Raw genomic sequence first — 22,190 nt, 5'->3', positions numbered from 1 at the left:
AGTTGTCTTGGCAGCATTTTAAGTTTTAATTACAAATGGAATTCCGCCCTTGACGAACGTGCACCGGGTCTGACCCTGGGGGTCACCCAGGTTTGCTGAGGGGCATTGTGACGTCATAGGGGCGCGGGGGCGTTGCCGTACGTGTCGATGACGTCACAGGGGACGCATCCTTCCGCTCGGCGGGGGGGTGGTTGGGGAGAGAGAGAGAGAGAGGAGAGGTGAGGCGGGCTGGTCACGTGAGCAGTGTCTACGCGCAACAGTGGAGAGCGAAGATGGCGGACGGAGAGAGCGAGCAGGCCCCCGAGCCCTTAACCGAGCGGCTGCGGCTCCTCCACGGCGAGCTGCGGAGGTGCGGCGTGTCCCAGGAGTCTTCTGCGCACTACTGCCAGCGCTTCTGCGAGGTGAGCGGCTGCCTGCAGGGTGGGCGTGGGTGGGGAAGGGGGAGAGGGTGGTCGGAGGGGGTTTGCACAGAGGCTCGGCTCCGAGGAGGAGGGGATGTAGTGTGGTGGAGGGGGGCCTCCTGTCCTCGCTCTCTGCCTACTGCCCGTATCCCGGCCCTCGGCCTTCCGATCCTCAGCCGCCAGTCTGCAGCAACAGCCCTCCCTCGTTCCCGTCCCTCGCCATTTCCGATCCTGCTTTTTGCAAACTATAATCTGCGGGAAAACATCGCGCTGCAAAAGTTAACCGTTAAGTCAGCGCTTGTTTGCTGTGAGCTCTCGAGTACTAAATAGTTAAACGTGTTTTATTCCACCACCCCCCTCCTCCTCCTCCTTGCCCAGTGTTGCCTCCGTACTGAACAATAGCCTAAGCAATCAGGGGATAGTAGGGTGAAAAACAAGCAGTTAGAATTTTTACATTGGTTCTCTTTCGCCACTAGAACGAAACACTCGATTATCTAGAATGTTTTCCTTGTGTAGTATTCCAAGTGTAATAATTTAATATTGCAGGAATTGTGAAAATACTTGGTAGTTTTGCTGCAGCGACTGATCCCTTTTCTCACTGCTATCTGTTTAGGTCGGCAATTGATAGTATTTTCGGCGGCTGCAAATACAACATATCTGTTTAAATTTCAGTGGATTTTTTTTTGCTTCTGTATAATTGAACTTTTGGTAAATTGAGTATTTTTAAGTGTTTTTTTATATATAAAGCTTTCTTGAAAATGACAAAGCTGCAGTAGTTTGTTGATATTCTGTGGGGATAATGGTTGTGCGGTTTTGTATGTTGCTTGTTTAAGTGTTGTAAGACCTTGTGAAATCGCTCAAAATAAGCCTAAGATTTCTAATTAAAAGAAAATACAATTGTGACTTTTTATACCCCTTGTAACTTTTAAAATATAGATAAAAATACTTATCTGATGATTTGCATTTTCAGTACAATTTTTCTTTATAATTTCAGTGGACTGTCATGTTTCCTGCTAATGGAAGTTTAAGTATGCTTAAGTTTGAATATTAAGTATGGATCTGATATTGAATTTAGCTAGGTAGAAGCCACATCCTTCCTCATTGATCTTAATTGTTCTTTGGTAGAAATGCGAAGGTGATTAGTAGTATTGCTTTTTTAGCAAGGATAAAGCATTCCACCAGTGCAGTAGCTGTGTATGCTATGGTAGAATATAAGTGTAGTGATACTTTAATCAGAATCAGCTTTATTATTATCAGCATATGTCGTGAAATTTGTTGACTTTGCGACAGCGGCACAATGCAATATATAATATAGTGAAAAAACTGAATAACAGTCAGTATATATTAAATATTTAAATTAAATAAATAATGCAAAATTAGAAATAAAACGTGTGGTGAGGTCATTCATGGGTTCAGTGTCCGTTCGGAAATCAGATGGGAGAAGCAGCTGATCCTGAATCATTGAGTGTGCCTCCTTCCTGATGCTGGCAATGAGAACAGGGCATGACTTGGGTGATGAGGGTACATAATGATAGATACTGCCTTTTTGAGGCATTGCTCCTTGAAGATATCCTGGGTACTACAGAGGCTAATACCTAAGATGGAGCTGACAACTTTATAACTTACTGCAGTTTATTTTGATCCTGTACAGTAGCCCCCCCCCCCCCCCCCCCCAATACCGGATGGTGGCGCAGCCAGTTAGAATGCTCTCTATAGTGCATTTGTAGAAAACTTCAAATGTTTTTGGGAGACATACCCTATCTTCTCAAACTCTTAATGAAATATCGCCATTGTTGTATCGCCTTCTTTGTAGCTGCAGTGATATGTTGGGTCCAGGTTAGATCCTCAGAGGTACTGACACCTTGTAACTTGAAATTACTCACTCACTCCACTTCTGGTCCCTCTGTATTGTTGAGCTTTTGGAATGTCATATAGTGCATAATGTGACATTATATATGTCTTATTTTGCATATTTAAAAACCTTGCAAATACTATTCAACTCCAAGTAGCTTAATTTAGGTAACCATTTTGTTTTAAAAATTCCATGCAGTCTTTGGGCCCTCTGCTCTGGGATATGGGTTCAGTGAGCTCTCGGGAGCTTAGGATCTTATTTGGTCTGTTGTTTAAAAAAATACACATAATGTTGTAGATTAGTGGCATTCAACAGTGCTTGATCATGTTTTAATGAATTAATTTAGTTCACATTTAGTTAATGCTTCACCTGTGTTTAACACATATTTTATCCATTATTGTTTCCTATTCTGTTATGTCACCTTTCTCAAAGAAATTTCACAAAATTTTTATAGTTTCAGGTTGTATATTGAATTTTATTACAAATAAATACATGATAAGGTAACAGCTGTTTGCAAGCAATGAAAGGAATGCTTTACCCTCAGGGTGAAAAAGCACAAGCTTATATTCTGTCTGGGGAGCCTCCAACCTGATGGTATGAACATCAAACTTGGGTAATTGCTCATCCCACACCCATCATCACCATCAGTATTCCTCTCTTCACCTTATCTCCTTACCAGCCCATCATGGCCTTCTGTCCTATCAGATTCCCATTCTCCAGCCCTTTATCTCTTTCACCATCCAATTTCCGAGCTCTTAACTTCATCCCTTTCCCTCTCCCAGTTTCACCTATCACCTACTACCTTGTACTTCCTCTACTTCTCCCTCCCCCCCACCTTACTCTGACTTCTCGTCTCTCTTTTCCAGTCTTGATGAAGAGTCTCGGATTGAAACGTCAATTGTTTACTCTTTTCCATAGATGCTGCCTGGCCTGCTGAGTTCCTCCAGCATTTTTGTGTGTATTTGAACCTTTTGAGTTGTTTTGTAGAATGATTTCAACCTGAGGTTTTTGTTTGAGTAATTTGGTGCCTTTACAGTATTTTTAAGGTAGGACAAACCTGGTTATTGTGTTATGAGAAATGAGATCAGGCAACAATAATTACATATGATACAGCACTCTAATAAACTTGCTCTCCATGCTCTTTGAAAGTAAACATTGGTGTTTGAATGCTTTGGTCCCAATCAGATAAAAGTTTTGGTTGAATAATTGATTTCATCACAAAGCATGGTTTATCTCAATGATTTCCCATGTTCCAATGTCTCTTTCTCCAAAGGTTGTTTGTGAGGGATAATGCAGTTGTCTGCATAATTTCTGCTGGTGTTTCCTTTGTGGTTGCTTGGGAAATGTGTGATAAATTGTGTCTGATGTCACAGTGGTTGTCATGGTTCCTGGTGAATTGGAGAGGGAGTCGGGCAGAAAGGTGTTGAGTATTAGATGTTCAAACAGTGCAGATTTGTTTGGTCATTGATTTGTCATGCTTGGTTGAAAACAAACACACCAGATTCACTGAGCACCTTGGATTGTTAATGTATTTCACAAATGATATACAGATATCACAATATCTGATGCACCTCATGTCAAACCTTACTGTCACCTTTACTTGCTCTTGATTTTCTACCCAGCCTGACTGTCAAGTGTTTGGAAGATCAAAGCCATTTTCTTCAGTTTCCAAAATAGTCTGAACTTTGTTTCCATTGTGGTCCATTCTACCAACTCAGACTAACCAATACCGTTCACAACTGTGAAGTGAACTTTATCAAAATCTGCCACCAGAACTGCCTCCTTATAATATTCTCTGCAACTCTCACTCTGGATCTTTGTTATGGTTGGACTCTACTATTTCATTGCTTGCCTTGTTGACCTTCCTCCATCTCCCACCCCATACCTTATTTCCATACTCCATAATTTTCCTGAAGAACGGTCTCAGCCCAGAACTTCAACTGTTTATTCATTTCTGACTTGCTGAGTTCCTCCAGCATTTTGTCTGTGTGTGTTGTAACTACAATCATAAAGAATTAAATTCTCTTCTGACCTCTTGTGCTTCCTTGGTTTTATTTGCTTCACACGTGGCTACAGTGCATTCAGCTTCCTTGATCGCAGGATTGGGAATTACCTGCTACAAAACCCCTCTCTATTCTATTCTTTTATGATTCTGTTGAAAGCTTTCCCCATTGACTGAACGTTTCTGATTGTTGAATTCATTTTATTGTGTCCAGGTGTCTATTGTTAGATGGCTTCATTATTCTGTGTTCGAGGCAGCACACAAATGAATTTTGCTATTGCAATGCCATGGGAGTGGTGCCAATCCACAACTTGGTGCAGACTTACCTGTTTCAAAATGCCAGTGAAAGCATTGGGTTATTTCTTTTGCTTTGAAATTTAAAAGCATTGATAGAGTTTGCAAATCTATGTTTGGAACAAAATGTGTTATACAAGCTAGGAAAGGAAATCTAGTCAGGGTAACAGATCAGGATAGATGAAAGAAGATTGGCATCAAAGCCTTTTCTAATAACACAAAAAACCTGTACGTATAAAAGCACAAATTACATTTTGCAGTTGTGTTTGCATCTTGAAGTAGTAATCATTGGACTATCTTGATTTTAAAAAATAGCTTTTTGAATGGAAGATAATTTTTACTGTACTATTCGGGTAAGAGCTCACTGTCTCTCATGGCAAGACATGGTGTTTGTCATTTAATTGCCAGAATGTAATTGGTGTGGTTACGTGAAAATGATCAGTTGTGTGATGTCAAGTACAGACATTGAAATACTGAATGGGTTCTTTGTGACACAACTCATTTATCCAACGTTCTGCCTAGTGGCATGTCTTCAGTTCTAGTGTCCAAAAAGGTAACATCTTCTGTAAGCACACTAATGGCACTCACCTCTCTGCTATCTCTACAGACTGAATTGTCAGATTATTTTTCTTCCCTCCAAAAATGTATCCAAGCTACTGACTTGCTAACAACAGCTTGAGACTGAACCAAATAGTTTGCATGGTGGTGTCTGAACTGCCTTGCTAATACATGACACTCAATTTCTATCCCTCTAGTATTGTCTGTCTTTAGTGAGCATTATCAGAGGTGAAATCCTCTTTTAACATTGTACACCCAGCCTTCACAGGTCTGGTACATTCTTACCTGGCCAATTTCATCCTGCCTCTGAAGTGGATCAGCCAAACTGCAGGTGCTTTTGTTTGAAATAACTAATCAGAATTGGGTTTAATATCACAGGTATAGGTCTTGAAATTTGTGTCAGCAGTACATTGCAATATATAATAATAGAGAAAGCAGTATACTGTAAGTCATGGGTTTAATGTATATATTAAATAATTAGTGCAAAAATGGAAATAAAGTAGTGAGATAGTGTTCCTGGGTTCAATGTCCATTCAGAAATCAGATGGCAGAGGGGAAGGAGTTGTTCCTGAATCATTGAGTGTGTTTCTTCAGACTTCTGTGCCTCCTCCCTGATGGTTGCAATGAAAACAAGGCATGTCCTGGGTGTTGGCCACTTATTACTCCTTCAGCTCCTGGTTAAACATTCGTTTTAAGTTAACCTTATTTTCAAATGCCCTTTACAATCTCTAGCTCTGTGGTAATGTTTCTCCAGTTCTGGACATGTATCATCTTCCCGATTATTTTTTTTTCCTTTTAAGTTCTCCATCATTTGTAGCCACTCCATAAGCTGTCAAGGTCCTGTGGACTTCTGCTTGTTTCCTTAATAATTTCATTTGAATGTCATATTCTTTTGAATGTCAAATTTTGTTTGGTAATATCCCTGCAAAATATGTTAGTAGATTAAAGCAATGCAGGTGAAACTATTGAGGGTTTCAAGTACGTGCTAGCTTCCACTTCCTTCATTTGATGTGAAATTATCAAAAAGTTGGAATTAATTAGCCATCTATTGCAAGGATATTAATTAACACTGTTAACTCGTCTGCTCTTCAGATTGATGCACTAGAAACTCACTCACTGTAACAACCAACCAGTCTTTTTTCCATGTGGTCATTCTCTGCGATTGAATTGAAAATGTAGATTTTACATGTGGACACCATAACGAATATTGATCCGTAGCGTATTTTAATCTGTTAGTCAATGTTGCACTTGTTCCCTGGCAGAGGAGAAGCATATGAACTCATCAGTCATCTAGGACAACACGTGTTTTTTTAAATTCTTCTAACAAAGGATTACATAATGTGTTTCTATGTCTTTGCACAGAAGTCCACTTTACATAAAGACTGGTCGGCAGCAGCTTTTTTTTTTAACTCATTTTATCCACTCCCTCAATAAAATAGTTAGACTTTTTGTTGGAACATTGCTTCAGATATTCCTTTTAAATCATGTTAACTGTGAACGTCTTTGCTGGTTATATCTTTTCAAGACTGTAAAGAATAAGCATGCTCTGTTTCTCCTCATTGTCTGGTAAGATACCTCCATTAAGTGGTGACTCATTATGTACAGTTCCAACAGGAATCATCAAATATTTCTGTTTAGGGCTACAGCTGAAATCCACAGACACAGTTACTTCAGTAAGCAGAATTGTTTTAAGAAGTTTAAAAAAAATATCTATTGATACTCAAGATCAGTGAACCTTGGGCAGCAGACTCAATTTGAGAGTGCAGTTCCCTTTAAGAAAACAGAAGCACTTACAGGACTGCTTTGAGTCAGTGGATTGGGCAATATTCAGGGACTCATCTTCAATTCTGAATGAATACGCCACATATGTCATTGACTTCATCAAAACCTGTGCTTTCGAGAACTTACCGGATGTTCTCAAACCAAAAGCCATGGATAAACCAGGTGATTCATATTTTGCTGAGGGCTTAATCTGTGACATTCAAGGTCTTTGGTCCAGAACTATACAAGAAGTCCAGCTATGATTACGGAAAGCTACTTTAAGAGCAAAAAAACAATTCTGATTGAGGTTAGAGACAGAATTGGATGCATGTCAGCTCTGGCAGGGCTTGCAGGCCATTACTTCTTACAAAGCAAAACGTAATATGAATGTCTGTGATGTTTTCCTCTCAGATGAGCTTTTATGCATGCTTTGAAAGGGAGAATAAAACTAAACCTGTGTGAATCCCTGCAGCATTTGGAAACCCTGTGATCTCTGTCTCGGAGGCTACCATCAGATTATCTTTCAAAAGGGATGGATCCTTGCATGGCATCGGGCCCTGATGTTGTAACTGATAAGACTCTGAAAACTGTGCTAACCAATTGGAGGGAGCGCTCCAAGGATCTCTTCAATCTTTTGCTGTTACAGTTGGAGGTTCCCACCTCCTTCAAAAGGGAGACAATTGTACCAGTGCCCAAAAAGAAGAGGGTGAGCTGGTTGAGACTATTACCCAATGGCACTCACATCTGCTGTGAAGTGCTTTGAGAGCTTGGTCATAGCTAGAATCAACTCTTGCCTAAGCAAGGATTTGGATCTGCTGCAACTTGTCCGTCACCACATTAGGTCCACTATGGATGCAATCTCACTGGTGTTCCACTCAGTCTTGGATCATTAGACGTAGTAATACTTAATGCTGTTTATTAACTGCAGCACAGATTTCAACACAACTATACCCTCAGATCAAGCTCCAAAGCCCAGGCCTCTACCTCTATCTGCAGCTGGATATTTGACTTCCTGTAGTGCACCTCAGGGATGCGTGCTTGGCCCACTGCTCTCTTCTCTGCATCCAGGGTTGTGTGACTGGGCACAGCTCAAATGGCATCTATAAATTTGCCAATGACACATCTATTGTTGGCAGAATATCAGATGGTGATGAGAAGGCCTACAGGAGCAAGATAGATCAGCTGGTTGAATGGTGTCGCAGCAATAACCTTGTACTCAACATCAGTAAGACCAAATAATTGATTTGAGGACTTCAGGAAGGGGAAATTGTGGGAACACACATTGAAAGATCAGCAGTGGAAAGGATGAGCAATTTCAAGTTTCTGGATGTCAGCATCTCTGATTTATCTTGGGCTCAACATGTTGATCCAATTTCACATGACCTTATTTGATTTTGAGGAGATGCTCGCAGATTTCTTAGATATACTGTGTAGAACATTCTAACTGGTTGCATTAGTGTCTGATATGGAGGATTCACAGCATAGACAGGACACCTTCAAAAGACAGTGCCTCAAAATGACAGGAACTTGCCTTAACATTTCAGGAACAGCTTCTTCCCTCTGCCATCAGATTTCTGATTGAACAATGAACCTGTGTACTCTACCTCACTATTTTTTCTCCTTTCTGCTCTAATTTATTTATTATACTTTTTAGTTTTTATTATGTATTGCAATGTACTGTATGCCCATAAGAAAATGAATCTTAGTATTGTATATGGTCTCACACCACCAGGTTCAGGAACAGTTACTACCCTTCTACCATCAGGTTCTTGAACAAAAGGGGATAAGTAAATTTACTCAACTTCACTTGCTCCATCACTGTTGTTCCCACAACCTATGTACTCGCTTCCAAGGACTCTTCACCACAGGTCCTCTATTTGTTTATTATTTCTTTTTGTATTTGCAGTTTGTTGTCTTTTGCAGACAGGTTGAATGCCCAAGTTGGTGCGGTCTTTCATTGATTTCAATGATTATTCAATGGATTGAAGATGCCTGCAAGAAAATGAATTTCAGGATTCTATATGGTGACATGTGTGTACTTTAAACTTTGACACACATATATTTTGATAATAAATTGACTTTGAACTTTGACATAATTGTATTTTGACAATAAATTAGCTTTGAACTTTGACATAAATGTATTTTGGCAATAAATTTACTTTGAACATTGAACTTTTGAACCTCACACTGAAGTTCATTCATTCCAGCTATTTTCAGTACTTCTGGAGTTGAAACCCTGCTTAGAATCCTGATGACAGGACCTGGACTCAAATATGGACTTGATTTATTTAACCTGAACTATGAGGTAGAGTTTCTGTTTTAACTAGATAGATTATTCACAATTATATCCATTGATTTTGGTTTGAAGAAGTTGGACATATTGTGCTCATCCTTTGCTATTTTGCTGCTAGTCACATTGACTTCCTCTGTGAAGAATGAATTTCACAGTCAAGCTTCTATTTTTTAAATGTTGTATCAAAGTCATTTTATAGATCATCTGCACCTATCCTCACTGAGATGTATTTGGAAATTGCTTTTAGATACTTTGAAATTTACAGAATTAGTAATATTGATTGTTAACAGTGGAAATCCCACCATCATGGTGATCTGCACTTCTTTCCCTCTTCTGCTTCATTAATGTTTTTTAACATCTGTTAATTTCATATCTGTATCCCTGATGCTATCTTGAATTCCCCAATAATTTATTCTTTAGAAGCCTATTATGTGGATCATTGAAATTTTAAAGAAGTCATGCCAGCCTGGTAGTGGAATTCTGACTGATCCATTCACCATACTGGAGGAATCTGTTGTTCCGAAGCCAGTTTTATTTTCTTATTATTGTTTTAGTTAATTGAAGGGTGCTATTATTCATCAAGCTTTTGCAGGAATTCCAGGGTGCTAGAACTGTGCCTCTGGTATAACAAAAATGAGGAAGTGCTTCTAGTCTTGGATAGACATTGGAGGTTGAGTGGGGAAAAAAAAATCTGATGCTTTAAAGGTGAAGAGACTTAGTTTCAAAGAAAGAGTTTGAAGTTGCTGAAGGTTCTGTTTACCAGCACTCAGGTTAAATCTATGTTGTTTAAAAGGCAGTAGTGATAGAGTTCTGGGAGAGGTTCTCCTGATGTAGAGTTTCGATCTGAAATGTCTCCTCCGGCATTTGCTGCTGAAAGAGATGTTTGCTGTCAAGGTAGGTTGAGGCTTTTAGAGTTGATGATTTTAGATTTAATATTTTGGGATGAGGAGGGGTGGAAGTCCTTTGCAGAAGCAAAGAAGTAGGATTAATTTCCCCATAGTATTTGCTGCAGGGCCAGATATAAATGTGAGGTCACCAAGGGGGACTTGCTGAAATTGAGTCTGTCCTTCACTATTTTTCTGATTTCTATTCTTGTTGCAAGTCTCACTAATTTGGAGATGAGTGACTTTGAATTGTTCAGTGTTTTATGAGAAATCAAAATTGGGTTTAAAAACTACTCTGGTTTATATTGCAAATTAGTCAAAACATTAGTCTGCTTAACACTCAATAAATCGGTTGGCATAAATAATTTTTAAAATGTAATTACTAATTGTGACTGGGGTTTGATTCCAAGTTTTAATTCACATCTGAAGGTGTTGTGTCAAAAACCCAGGTTATCGTGAATTTGCTAAAACTAGAATGTGCATAATTGAACTGTGGAGAATTAGTGTTATCACTCTTTGAAATACCACACTGAAGTATGTTAGATTTATTAGTTACAATGATTTCATGTATACCATGGGATTGAAATATTGTCCGTAGACTTAGGGACGTTATTAGGGCACTTGGCTCATTGAGTCTTCTCAACCATTTGATCAGAGCTGTTTTATTGTCCTTCTCAACCCCATTTTCATGCTTTCTCCCTGTAACCTTTTGTTGTCCTTACTGCTCAAGAACTTATCAACTGTCACTAAGTATACACAATGACTGGGCCACCACAGCCATCTGTAGCAATGAAATTCACAGATTCACCACCCTTTGGCTAAAGATGTTCCTACTCAGCTCTATTCTAAAGGGAAACCATATTCTGAGGCTGTGCCCTAGACTCTCCCGCTATTGGGAATATCCTCTCTTATGTTCACTTTATCCAAGCCTTTCAATATTTGGTAGTTATGTTTTGTATGTTTTCATTCAAAGGAAAACAAAGGAGTCTAAATAAGAGTTTAACTTTCTATTTGCGTAAATCGAGGCAAATACATGTCATATGGCGGTGTGATGTATGCAATTTAAGTATTTTTACATGTAACCCATAATGAATTATTTAAGAAGGCTTAACATATTTACAATATTAGTCAAATATGAAATTCACAAGTTAGATTTCAATAAGATACTCCCTTAATATTTTGAACTCCAGTGAGTACAGAACAGAATCATCAAATGCTCCTCATGCATTAACCCTTTCATTTCCAGGATCATTCTTGTAAGCTTCGTCTGGACCCTTTCCAATGCCTGCCCCTCCACTTAGCTTTGTATTGTCTGCAAAGGTCAGAATCTGGTTCAGTGTCACTGGCTTATGTTGTGAAATTTGCTGTCTTTGTGGTAGCAGTACATGGTATTAGAAACAATTGTGAATTACAGTAATTATGTTTTTGTGTGTGTGTAAGTGAAAACAGATCTCTACAAAGTGATGTAAATTAATTACATATATAAAACACAAATAATTGCATGAATATTCACCCCCCCCTTAAAATGACAAGCCAAATCATAGGTGCAGCGAATTGGTTTTATAAGTCACATAATTAGTTAAATGGAGATCTGTTTTTGAAGACCTGTGTGCAGTCAAGTTATTTAGTTGTAATAAAAATACACCAGTATCTGGAAGGTCCAACTGTTGGCAAATCAGTATTCTGGCAAAACCTACACTACGAAGACAAAAGAACACTTCAAGCAACTCCATGGAAAAGATACTGAAAAGCACAAGTCAAGAGATAGATAGAAGAAAATTTCCAAGTCACTGGATATCCCATGGAGTACAGTTAAGTCGATCATCAAGAAATGAAAACAATATGACACAGCTGTAAAGCTGGAAGGCTTAAAATGAGTGCAGAAAAATACAGGGAAATCCTGGAGGAAAACCTGATGCATTCTGCAAGAAAACTACAACTTGGGAGAAGATTTGTTTTACAGCATGGCAGTGACAGCAAGCATAAAGCCAAATCTACACAGGAATGGCTTACAAAGAGCAAAGTGAATATACTGCAGTGGCTAAGTTAGAGTCCAGACCTCAGTCCAATTGAGAATTTGTGGCTGGACTTGAAAAGGGCTTGTCATTCATGATCCTCATGCAGTCTGACAGAACTTGAGCAGTTTTGTAAAGGATGGGAAAAATTGCAGTGTCCGAATGTACAAAGCTGATAGAAACCTACCCACACAGACCCAAGGCTGTAATTGCTGCTGAAGGTGTATCTGCTAAATAATGATCTGAAGGGTGTGAGCGGTCAATTATTTTGTATTTAATATTTCTAATTAATTTAGATCACTTTGTATTAATCTCACCTTGTAGAGATCTGTTTTCACTTTGACACAAAGGAGTCTTTTTCTGTTGATTCATGTCAAAGCCAAATTAAATCCACTGTGATTCCTTATTTTGAAACAATGAAACATGATACATTCCAAGGGCAGTGTATACTTTGTAGAGGCACTGTGTGTGTGTGAGAGAATCAAAAGTAGAAATAAAATGAAAAGTCGTGAGGTTGTGTTCATGGGTTCGGTGTCCATTCAGAAATTGGATTGACAGAGGGGAAGACACTTACTGAATTGTAGAGTGTGTGCCTTCAGTACTTCCTTCCTGATGGTAGCAATGTCAGCAAGGCATGATCTGTGTAATGGGGATCCTTGGTGATGGATGCCACCATTTTGAGGTATTGTTCCTTGAAGATGTCCTTGATACTATGGAGGCTAGTGCGTACGATGGAGCTGACTCTGTTTTACAACTCTCTGCTGCTTATTTTGATCCTGTACCATTGTCCCCTTTCTCCCATACCAGGTGACAATGCAGCCAGTTAGAATGCTCTCCATGGTATATCTGTAGAAATTTGAAAAGTTGGCCAGTAGGCTATCAGTTCTGTCACCCAGATCACTAATGTGAAAGGATTCTCAAGGATTCTTGTATACTCTGCAACATTTTTGAATTTATAAAATTTTGCTGAATTGCATGGTTATTTTTGCAAGTTATTTGTTGACAGTGCAATTTTGTTTGTAATATTTTGTTGATCCTTATGGAGAATGTGTATTGTGACCGTCTTCTGGAATAAGAGAATAGATCTTGTATGGGCTTTTTAATCTTTCCCTGATGTATCAAAACTGTATTCTTGAAGATGAATAATCCATTAAATGCCAGCTGAGATGCACCTGTTAAGTTTTCCATCATTGCGCAATTGCTGTAGAGCTTTACAAGGCTTTACTTTTAGAGGAGGAGGGAAGGCAATTTTCTGAACTTATGGTAGTATCTTAATAGGACCAATTTAAATAGAATTTTCCCAAAGTTAAAATTATGAATTTGAACCTTTCCATATACTTTTGTACTTGAAATATGCAACTGGTATGGAAGGTTGAATATGGAGAAGCAAAAGTTGAAAAGTTTTAGCGGGACATGAGAGGAAAGTTCTTCACTCAGAGGGATGTGAGAGTGTGGAACGAGCTGCCAACACAAGTGGTGCATGCAAGCCTGATTTCAACCTTTTCATAGAAGTTTGGATAGTACATGGATAGTAGGAGTAGGGAGAGCTATGGTTCGGATACAACTTGATGGGAGTAGTAGTTTAGATGGTTCAGCAAAGATTAGAAGGGCCTGTTTCTATGCTGTACTTTATGACAAAGTTAGACTGTGGTTTTAAATGTTTGTGAAGTTAGACAATAGGTAGAAAATTAAATGTGCATGCAACCCCTACGTTACTGGAGGAGGGAAAAGATGTGGGCGTTTGCATTCATGGAATCTACACATGTCAAGGAGATGTGGGTTGAGTGAATAAATTTTGATTTTTTTGTCATTTGTAATTTTTTTAGGATAAAATCCCATTATTGAACTATTGTAATACAGGGGGGTCACCTTGTAAGCCTTCTGCAGTTACCTGGTTTTCTACATTAGTCACTCATAAAATGTGGTGTGATCTTTATTTAAGTCACAATAATAGACAGTACTAGAACTAGGGGACATTGTCTTAAGATTCAGGGGAGAAGATTTAGGACGGAGATGAGAAAATGTTTTTCCCAGAGAGTGGTGAATTTGTGGATATCTCTGCCCAGGGAAGCAGTTGAGGCTTATTCACTAAATATTTTTAAGAAACAGGTTTTTACATAGTAAGGGAATTAAGGGTTATGGGGAAAAGGGAGGTAGATGGAACTGAGTTTACAGATCAGCCATGATCTTATTGAATGGCTGGCAGGCTTGATGGGCCAGATGACCTACTCCTGGTCCTATTTATGTTCTTATTTAAACTAACAACACATTGTTTAATCATTCACAGTCCAACAGGAAAAAGTATGTGAACCCTTGTATTTAATAACTGTTAGAACCTCCTTTAGCAGCAATAACCTCCACCAAACATTTCCTGTAACTGCTGATCAGACTTAGACAATGGCGAGGGGGATTTTAGATCATTCCTCCATACAAAACTGTCTCAGTTCATCAATATTTATGGTACCTTGCTTGAACAGCCGCCTTCGGGTCATGCCACTGCATCTCAATTGGGTTAAGAACTAGACTCTGACTTGGCCATTTCAAAACACAATTTTCTTTTTGAACTATTCTGTTGTTGATTTACTCTTGTGTTTTGGATCAATGTCTTGTTGCATCATCCAACTTAGTTGTATCAAATGGTTGCATCATTCAGCTTCGGGTGTCGGATTGCTACACTTGACATTCTTCTGTAAGACATAATGAGGCTGTTAACTTCATTGTTCCCTCAATGAATGCATGCTCTACAGACCCTGAGGCAAAAAGGAGCCCCAAACCATGATGCTCCTTCCACCATACTTCACAGTTGGGATAAGGTTTTGGTGTAAGTGTACAGAGCCTTTTTCCTCCAAACACAGCATGCATTTCTGTCAAAAAATTCAATTTTGTCTCATCTGTCCACAGAATATTGTCTCAGAAATGTTGTGGAACGTCCTTTTACAAGTTTGAGATGTACAACAATGTTTTTTTTTGAAGAGCAGTGATTTCCTCTGTGATGTCCTACCTATTAGCACCATTGTTCAGTGTTTTTCTTATAGTGGACTCATGATCAGAGACTTCAGCAAGTTCTAGAGATTTCTGCAGTTCTTTTGCTGTTACCCTTGGGTCTTTTTTTCACCTCCTTTGGCATTGCACTTTGTGCTCTTGGTCCGATCTTTGCAGGACGCCCACTTCTAAGGAAAGTAACAATAGTACTGAATTTCCTCCATTTGTAGGCAGTTGATTTTTACTATGGACTGATGGACACTTGGGTCTTTAGAAATGGTTTTGCATCTCTACAATTCTAAGATCCTCTGAAAATTGTTTTGATCAAGACATGGTGCATGTAAACAAATCTTTCAGAGAAGAGCAGGCTCTTTCAGTAACCTGACTTTGTATGTCTTTTTTATAGGACAGGGTACCTCAACAACCCACACCTCCAATCTCATCTCATTGATTGGAACACCTGATTCCAAATAGCTTTTGTGGAAGGCATTACTGCAGAGGTTCACATTTTTTTGAACCTAGACTGATTGTTTAAATGGTGTACTCAGTATTGATGAGAAGTACAATTGTTTGTGTGTTATTACTTTAGGTAGATTGTGTTTGCCTGTTATTAAGATTTAGATGAAGATCAGGCCATATTTTATGAGTAATTAATGCAGAAAACCAGTAATTGCAAAGGCTTCACAAACTTTTTCTTGCAACTGTTGATAATTGTAGCAATGCTGCCAGAATGTACCACTAAATGCTTTTTAATAGTACCAGCAATCAGGTCATGAATTCTGTCCTTTTATTTGAAATGAGAATGTTCAAAATATGTTGTGCTATTTCTAAAATGTTTTGTTGACAGGCACATCACCACCATTAAAACACTTCATTTCAACTACATTGCCCAGAATGTTGTTGGGTTTTTGACGTCCAAACCTGATTGCCCTTGAACTGAACAGTTGAATGGGTGCAACTGATCAGTGGGTCTGAAGTCAGAGACAGTACCCTCCTTGTAAGTGCTGATTGTTTGCTGTCCATAAAGGACATTGAATAAGGTGGGTTTCTATGACAATCCAGTGGCTTTGTGAGTTGTATTACTTCATGTAATTAAATATAAAGCTGTCATCTTGGCATTGAAATTCAAGGTCAGTCAATCTTTAACACAACCACACCACAATGGTAGTGCTTTTACCCCTTTCGCATTATGACAGTGATGCCAAGTTAATAAATGCAGAAGATCATCCTTCAAGGAAAGTTAATTTTTTTTTCTTGGTGTTATTTTCTATGACGCTAGAACATGTTTCATTCAATGAGGGTAAGTGTATACAAGACTTTGAAAACAAATTGCAAATCTGGAACACTATTTAGGCTGCAGTTCAACTATTAAGGCTGATACTTAGCACTGCCCTCAGAAAAACTCTGGCTAGGGCCACATATGGAATGTTGCGCGCTGTTCTGGTTGCCCCACCATAGGAAGGATGAAGAGGCTTCAGAGAGGGTGCAGAAGAGGTTTACCAGGATGCTGTGTGGTTTACCATGCATGTGCTATCATGAGAGACTGGATAAATTTGGGTAGTTTTCTCTGGAGTGCCGGAGGCTGAGGGGAAGATCTGGTAGAGGTTTACAAGACCTATGGGCATAGATGAAGTGGACAGAAAGTATCTGTTTCTCAGGTCTAATACCTGAGGACATGCATTGAAGGTGAGAGGGGACACGGTCAAAGGAGGAAGTGAGTGGTGTATTTCTTACTCGGAGTAGTTGATGCCTGGAATGCACTGCCTGGTATGGTGGTAGAGCAAATACATTAGAGGCCTTTAAGAGACATTTGGATACACACATGGATATTGAGGATATTTGGGCATTGTGTAGGTAGGAGGGATTAGTATTTAGGTGTTTCTGATTTGCTTTTTAGCTGGTTTGGTACAATATTATACGCCAAATGACCTGCTCTTGTATGTTGTAAAAAGGGCAAGCCTTTTGAGAAGGTGAAGGGTATTCTGGAGAGTGATACAGAGAAAACATTCTACAGAGCATCCCTTTAGAACAGAGGTGAAAATTTATGAATTTGTTTCCAGTAGCAGATGGGTTAATAGAGTGGCATGCAGTTAAAGAAGTTGACAAAAATTGAAAAGTGTTTTAAGAAGTTGTTTACAATCTGGAATGCACCTCCTGAATGGATGCTTGAAACAGGTTCAGTAATAACTTGCAGATGAGAACTGAATAGATACTTAGAGGAACATTCGGGGCACTATATGAAGTGGTCAGAGGAAAGGATTAATTGATTAAAATTGAAGAGCTAACACAGGCACATTGATCTGCATAACCACTTTTGTAATATTTAATGATTATAGAAATTGTTGTTCAGTGCCATGCAGTGTCTGTCATACTAGTAATTGAGATGCAAGGTTCTCTCCATAAGGACATTTATGGGCTGTGCTTGGCACTTTTATGTCACTCCTCATAGGACTTGGTGGAGATGCTTTTGAGAATTCTTGGAATAGAATTTGGAACAGTCAGTTGCTGTTGCTGTAGTCACTGTGTACATTTTTCACGCTTCTTCGCTGTTTTACTGAATATTGAGTTTGCCGAGATCTGTTGCCGTTGATGCTATTTTTAAGATTTCTGGAGGCAATGGATCTTTTTCAGATGAAATTCCCTTGACATCTGTGTTTATCGTCATTGAGCAAGTTGGCTGCTGAGATTGTACAGAATTCTTGGTGGGTGGGGGAAGGATTTACAGTGCTATTTGTGATTTCTCACCTAGTTTACCTGAGCTGATAGATCGCCCTGTAACCTCTTGGATTGTCCAGAGTAGGGGTTCCCTACCTGGGGTCCATAGACCCCTTACATAATGGTATTGGTCAATGGTATTAAAAAAGTTGGGAACTCCTGCTCTAAATGGCTTTATTGCAGAATCACCTGTGGCCTTAAAATGTTTATTAAATAATAGAACTTGCATACATTTAGAGAGAAGTAGTTTTGTGGCTTCTTGTCAACTATTACACTTGTAAAGAGAATGTGAACTTTAATGTTTGGCTGATCAAATCTTATCTCCTTTGAAACTTCATTGAAGATACTTAAGCCTGAAGAATTCTCCGATTTAATTTTGTATCTCCTTGAAGTTGAGGTACCAGTTTTTTTTTCAGTTTTTCTAGTTTCCTATCAACTGAAACCCAATGATGAGATGCTTTAGATTTCCACAGCATTGTTTTAAAGTTTCATCTGCTAAGAAGCCTTAGGCCATTAGGCTTCTGAGCTCCCTGCCTCATCACATTTGAAGTGTTACCAAATAATACCCTACAAAATTTATGCTCTTTATTTTGTTTCTCTATGCAGAATTCATTTGTAGATTTAATTCTTATTTTCCTAAGTTATTGTGTGTCATGTGTACTGCTGTGCTTTATGCCCTGGTCCAGAGAAATGCCTTGTTTGGCAGTATAGTTAAGGGACAATAAACTTGATTTGTTTCTTGTGTCACCTAATTTGCAGCTCTATCTGCATATTTACTTTTAATTTTTAATTTTGCTTCTCTTGAATGCCTTAAGGTTGACTCCGATATTTTGCCAAAGTGGTTGTTAACATGGTGAATATTACTAAATATTTGGTCACCAAGGTGTTTGGAGGTGGAGAGAAAATCACAAACACATCAACTATTGTCTTGTACATGCTTTCTTTTAGAGTTTGTGTTTGGTAGGAAGAATACAAAGCAGAATACTTTAAAAGGCAAGAAATATGCAACTGTTGGTATACAGGGGATTTGGGTACACTTGTATACAGATTGCTATGTTAATAGAGAACTTAGAATTGCATTGGCAGAAGTATACCGTAGATTGGCATACCCAAATTGTAGTTTTACTGAATTGTGCCATCTTAAGAGTCAAGATAGTTTCTTATTTCTTCCTTGGTTCCTTAGTTGGTCTTAGTAGGTAAGTGTCAGGTAGGACATTTTGCTCTGTTCTCTGAGGCTGGGACATCACTGATATCCATGTTGAGTATTTAATCTGATGAAAGCTGGTATTAACTTCCTGGTTTGCATAGTTCACATTATTACCAGGAGAAACACGTCATAGAAATGCCTGAAATTACATCAGTTGGGTACATCAGAAGGGTGAATGTGTATTTGTTTTGGTTTGAAAGTAGGAGATGTCCCAGTGTGTTCTGTTTCCTTACTTCTGTTAATGGCATATCACTTCTATTATATCTTTGGAGTTCAAACACCAGTATAGCTAAAATTACATTGATGCTTGTATTGAAATTTTTATTGGTAGCAAAAAAGCTTCAACTTGAGGATCTTTTAGTTTGTTATAGGCAGTCATAAAACTGGAATCTTGCAGTAGAAGTATGGGTGTGTAATTAAAACTTTATGTGAGCTGGTCTACAACAAATCTAAACTCAATTCAAGCCCATGGACAAATCTTTTTGGCATCTGACCCAACCTTGGCTTATCACTGGGTCCAGTTGAACTACTTCCTTTGCTGCCTTTCTTCTCTTGGGTATTAGCAGCCAATCAGTGTTTTCTTGGCCACCAGAATATAAGGAATTTAACCAGCTGGAGTCTGCCATCTAGCCCATGAAGCCTAGCGTGAAATTATTCCCTCCTGAAAGTCCTGATCGCAGGAGCTGCTGCCAAAATCAGCAGAGGGGTGCTTTCATCTCTAACCAATTACTTTGTTCCAGCCACATCATACTGTTTAAAATATAACCCTAGTTAGTATCATATCCTTGTAGTTCAGCTACTGTGGTGAGTCATTCTGGTAAATGTCCCTCAAGGTCATTGAATTCTCATTCAAGTTCAGAACTGTCCAGCTATTCTGGGGCTTTGTATAAGTACCAACTTTGCCTGCAATATGTACCTCTCTACCCAAATTTCTGCATTCTGTCAGCAATATTTTTTTGGACTGCAATTATTTCTAGCCTTTCATCATTTAAAGACCAGTTTTAAATATTGAAATCCATTCCTATGTGATGTAATTTAAAACTTTCATCCTTAGCTGTTTACTCTGCTGTGTTATTGACACAGAATTGACTATTGACTATACCTCTACCAAATCTCCTCTCAATCTCCTATGTTCCAATTGAATAATGTCCTAACCTATTCAAACTTTCCATATAACTGAGGTCCTCCAGACCCTGAGGTTTTGGCTTCCATAATCCTGTACACTTTTGCTAAGACTTATTTCAACTTCAATCTGATGCCCTGCTTGAGAAGGGGAAATCTAATAGAGAGTAGAAGACTGTGGAAGAAAGGGAAGGGGGAGAGCCCTCATCCTTCACCATTTCCTCATTCCTTTTTTCCACTCCTACCTCAACTCCTTACCTGTCCACCAATTCCTTCTGCTGCTGCTCCCCTTCCCTTTCTTCCATGGTCTTCTGTGCTTTCCTATCAGATTCCCCTTCTCTGGCCCTTTCAGCAATCAGCTCCCAGTTCTTTTCTTTACCCCTCCCCTTCTCCCAGATTCACCTGTCACCAACTACCTTGTACTACTCAAAATGTACAAAAAAGCTGGATGCACTCAGCAGGTCGGGCAGCATCTGTTGAAAGAAGCAGTCAACGTCTCGGGTCAAGACCCTTTGTCAGGACTGTTTCTTTCAACGGATGCTGCCCCACCGGCTGAGTTCATCCAGCTTTTTTGTATGTATTCATTTGACCACAGCATCTCCAGTGTACTTTGTGTTTACCTTGTACTACTTCCTTCTCTCCCCCCCCACCTTCTTGCTCTAACTTTTTATAGTTTTTTCCGGTCTCGATTTTGTCCCAAAATGTCGACTGTTTACTCTTTTCCATAGATGCTACCTGGCCTGCTGAATTCTTCCAGTGTTTTGTATGTGATTTTTTTTCTCTCTCTTGATAGTGAAAATAAAAGTAAGACAATGCAGAACTGTGTTGCTCTCTGCTGTTTCAAGCGTTCAGGTTTGGAGATCCTAGAAATGGCCAGGAGTGAGAGTTGGGAGCTACAAAGAATTTGAAGGTATTGACAATCATGAATGTTACAATGAAAGTTAAGGTTTGGAGGTTGCAGTCATTGAAAGCATTGTATGAAGGCAGTCTGCTATCTGCACTGATATTATTCATTTAGTTAATCGTAAGGAACACAGCATCAAGTGTTGAGTGGGACATCGATAGGATGCAAAACTGGGCTGAGAAGTGGCAGATGGAGTTCAACCCAGATAAGTGTGAGGTAGTTCATTATGATAGCAGAATGTAATATTAACGGTAAGACTCTTGGCAGTGTGGAGGATCAGAGGGATCTTGGGTCCAAGTCCATAGGACAGTCAAAACCGCTGTGCCGGTTGACTGTGTGGTTAAGAAGGCATATGGTGTGTTAGCCTCCATCAAGCATGGGATTGAGTTCAAGAGCTGAGAGGTAATGTTGCAGCTATGTAGGATCCTGGTCAGACCCCACTTGGAGTACTGTGCTCAGTTTTGGTCACCTCACTATAGGAAGGATGTGGAAACTACAGAAAGGGTGCAGAGGAGATTTACAAGGATATTGCCTGGATTGGGGAGCATGCCTTATGAGAATAAGTTGAGTGAACTTGGCCTTTTCTCTTTGGAGCGACGGAGGATGAGAGGTAACCTGTATAAGATGATGAGAGGCATGATCGTGTAGATAGGCAGAGGCTTTTTCCCCAGGGCTGAAGTGGCTAACACGAGAGGGCACAGTTTTAAGATGCTTGGAAGTAGGTTCAGAGGAGATGTCAGGGGCAAGTTTTTTTACACAGAGTGGTGAGTGCGTGGAATGGGCTGCTGGCAACGTTGGTGGAGGTGGATACGATATGGTCTTTTAAGAGACTCAGATAGGTACATAGAGCTTAGAAAAATAGAGGGCTATGGGTTACCCTAGGTAATTTCTAAAGTAAGTACATGTTCAGCACAGCATTGTAGGCTGAAGGACCTGTATTGTGCTGTATGTAGGTTTTCTATGTTTCTATGAATTCTCCCATCAATAACTTGGGAACCAATACATTTTTTATAGTTCTGTTTGTAGTATTGGTAGTGGTCTAATTTGTTCTGTATTTCATTTTCAAATATGTAATTTGTTACTCAGTTAAACGGTATAGTGGCAAAAACTAATCCAAAATCAAAGTAATTGCCGCTAGCCTGTGACTGCCCTGGGGTTGTTATTCTTGCATGACACACCCTTAGCCCCAATGAACCGATT

General features: G+C 39.3%; 1 protein-coding gene across 1 annotated transcript in view; it reads left to right on the top strand.

The window, feature by feature from the left end:
* Positions 1–216: 216 nt before the first annotated feature.
* Positions 217–22,190, top strand: part of rlf (RLF zinc finger) — a 70,830-nt gene continuing 48,856 nt past the window's right edge. Inside the window, exon 1 of the mRNA XM_059949273.1 lies at positions 217–401. Within this exon, the coding sequence (XP_059805256.1) occupies positions 273–401 (129 nt within the window). The 5' untranslated portion in view covers positions 217–272. The remainder of the gene's footprint in view (positions 402–22,190) is intronic.

This window comes from Hypanus sabinus, chromosome 24 (assembly GCF_030144855.1).
Source record: "Hypanus sabinus isolate sHypSab1 chromosome 24, sHypSab1.hap1, whole genome shotgun sequence".
Lineage (NCBI taxonomy): Eukaryota > Metazoa > Chordata > Chondrichthyes > Myliobatiformes > Dasyatidae > Hypanus > Hypanus sabinus.
The sequence above is the reverse complement of the archived record's forward strand: the minus strand, read 5'-3'. Positions and strand labels throughout refer to the sequence as shown.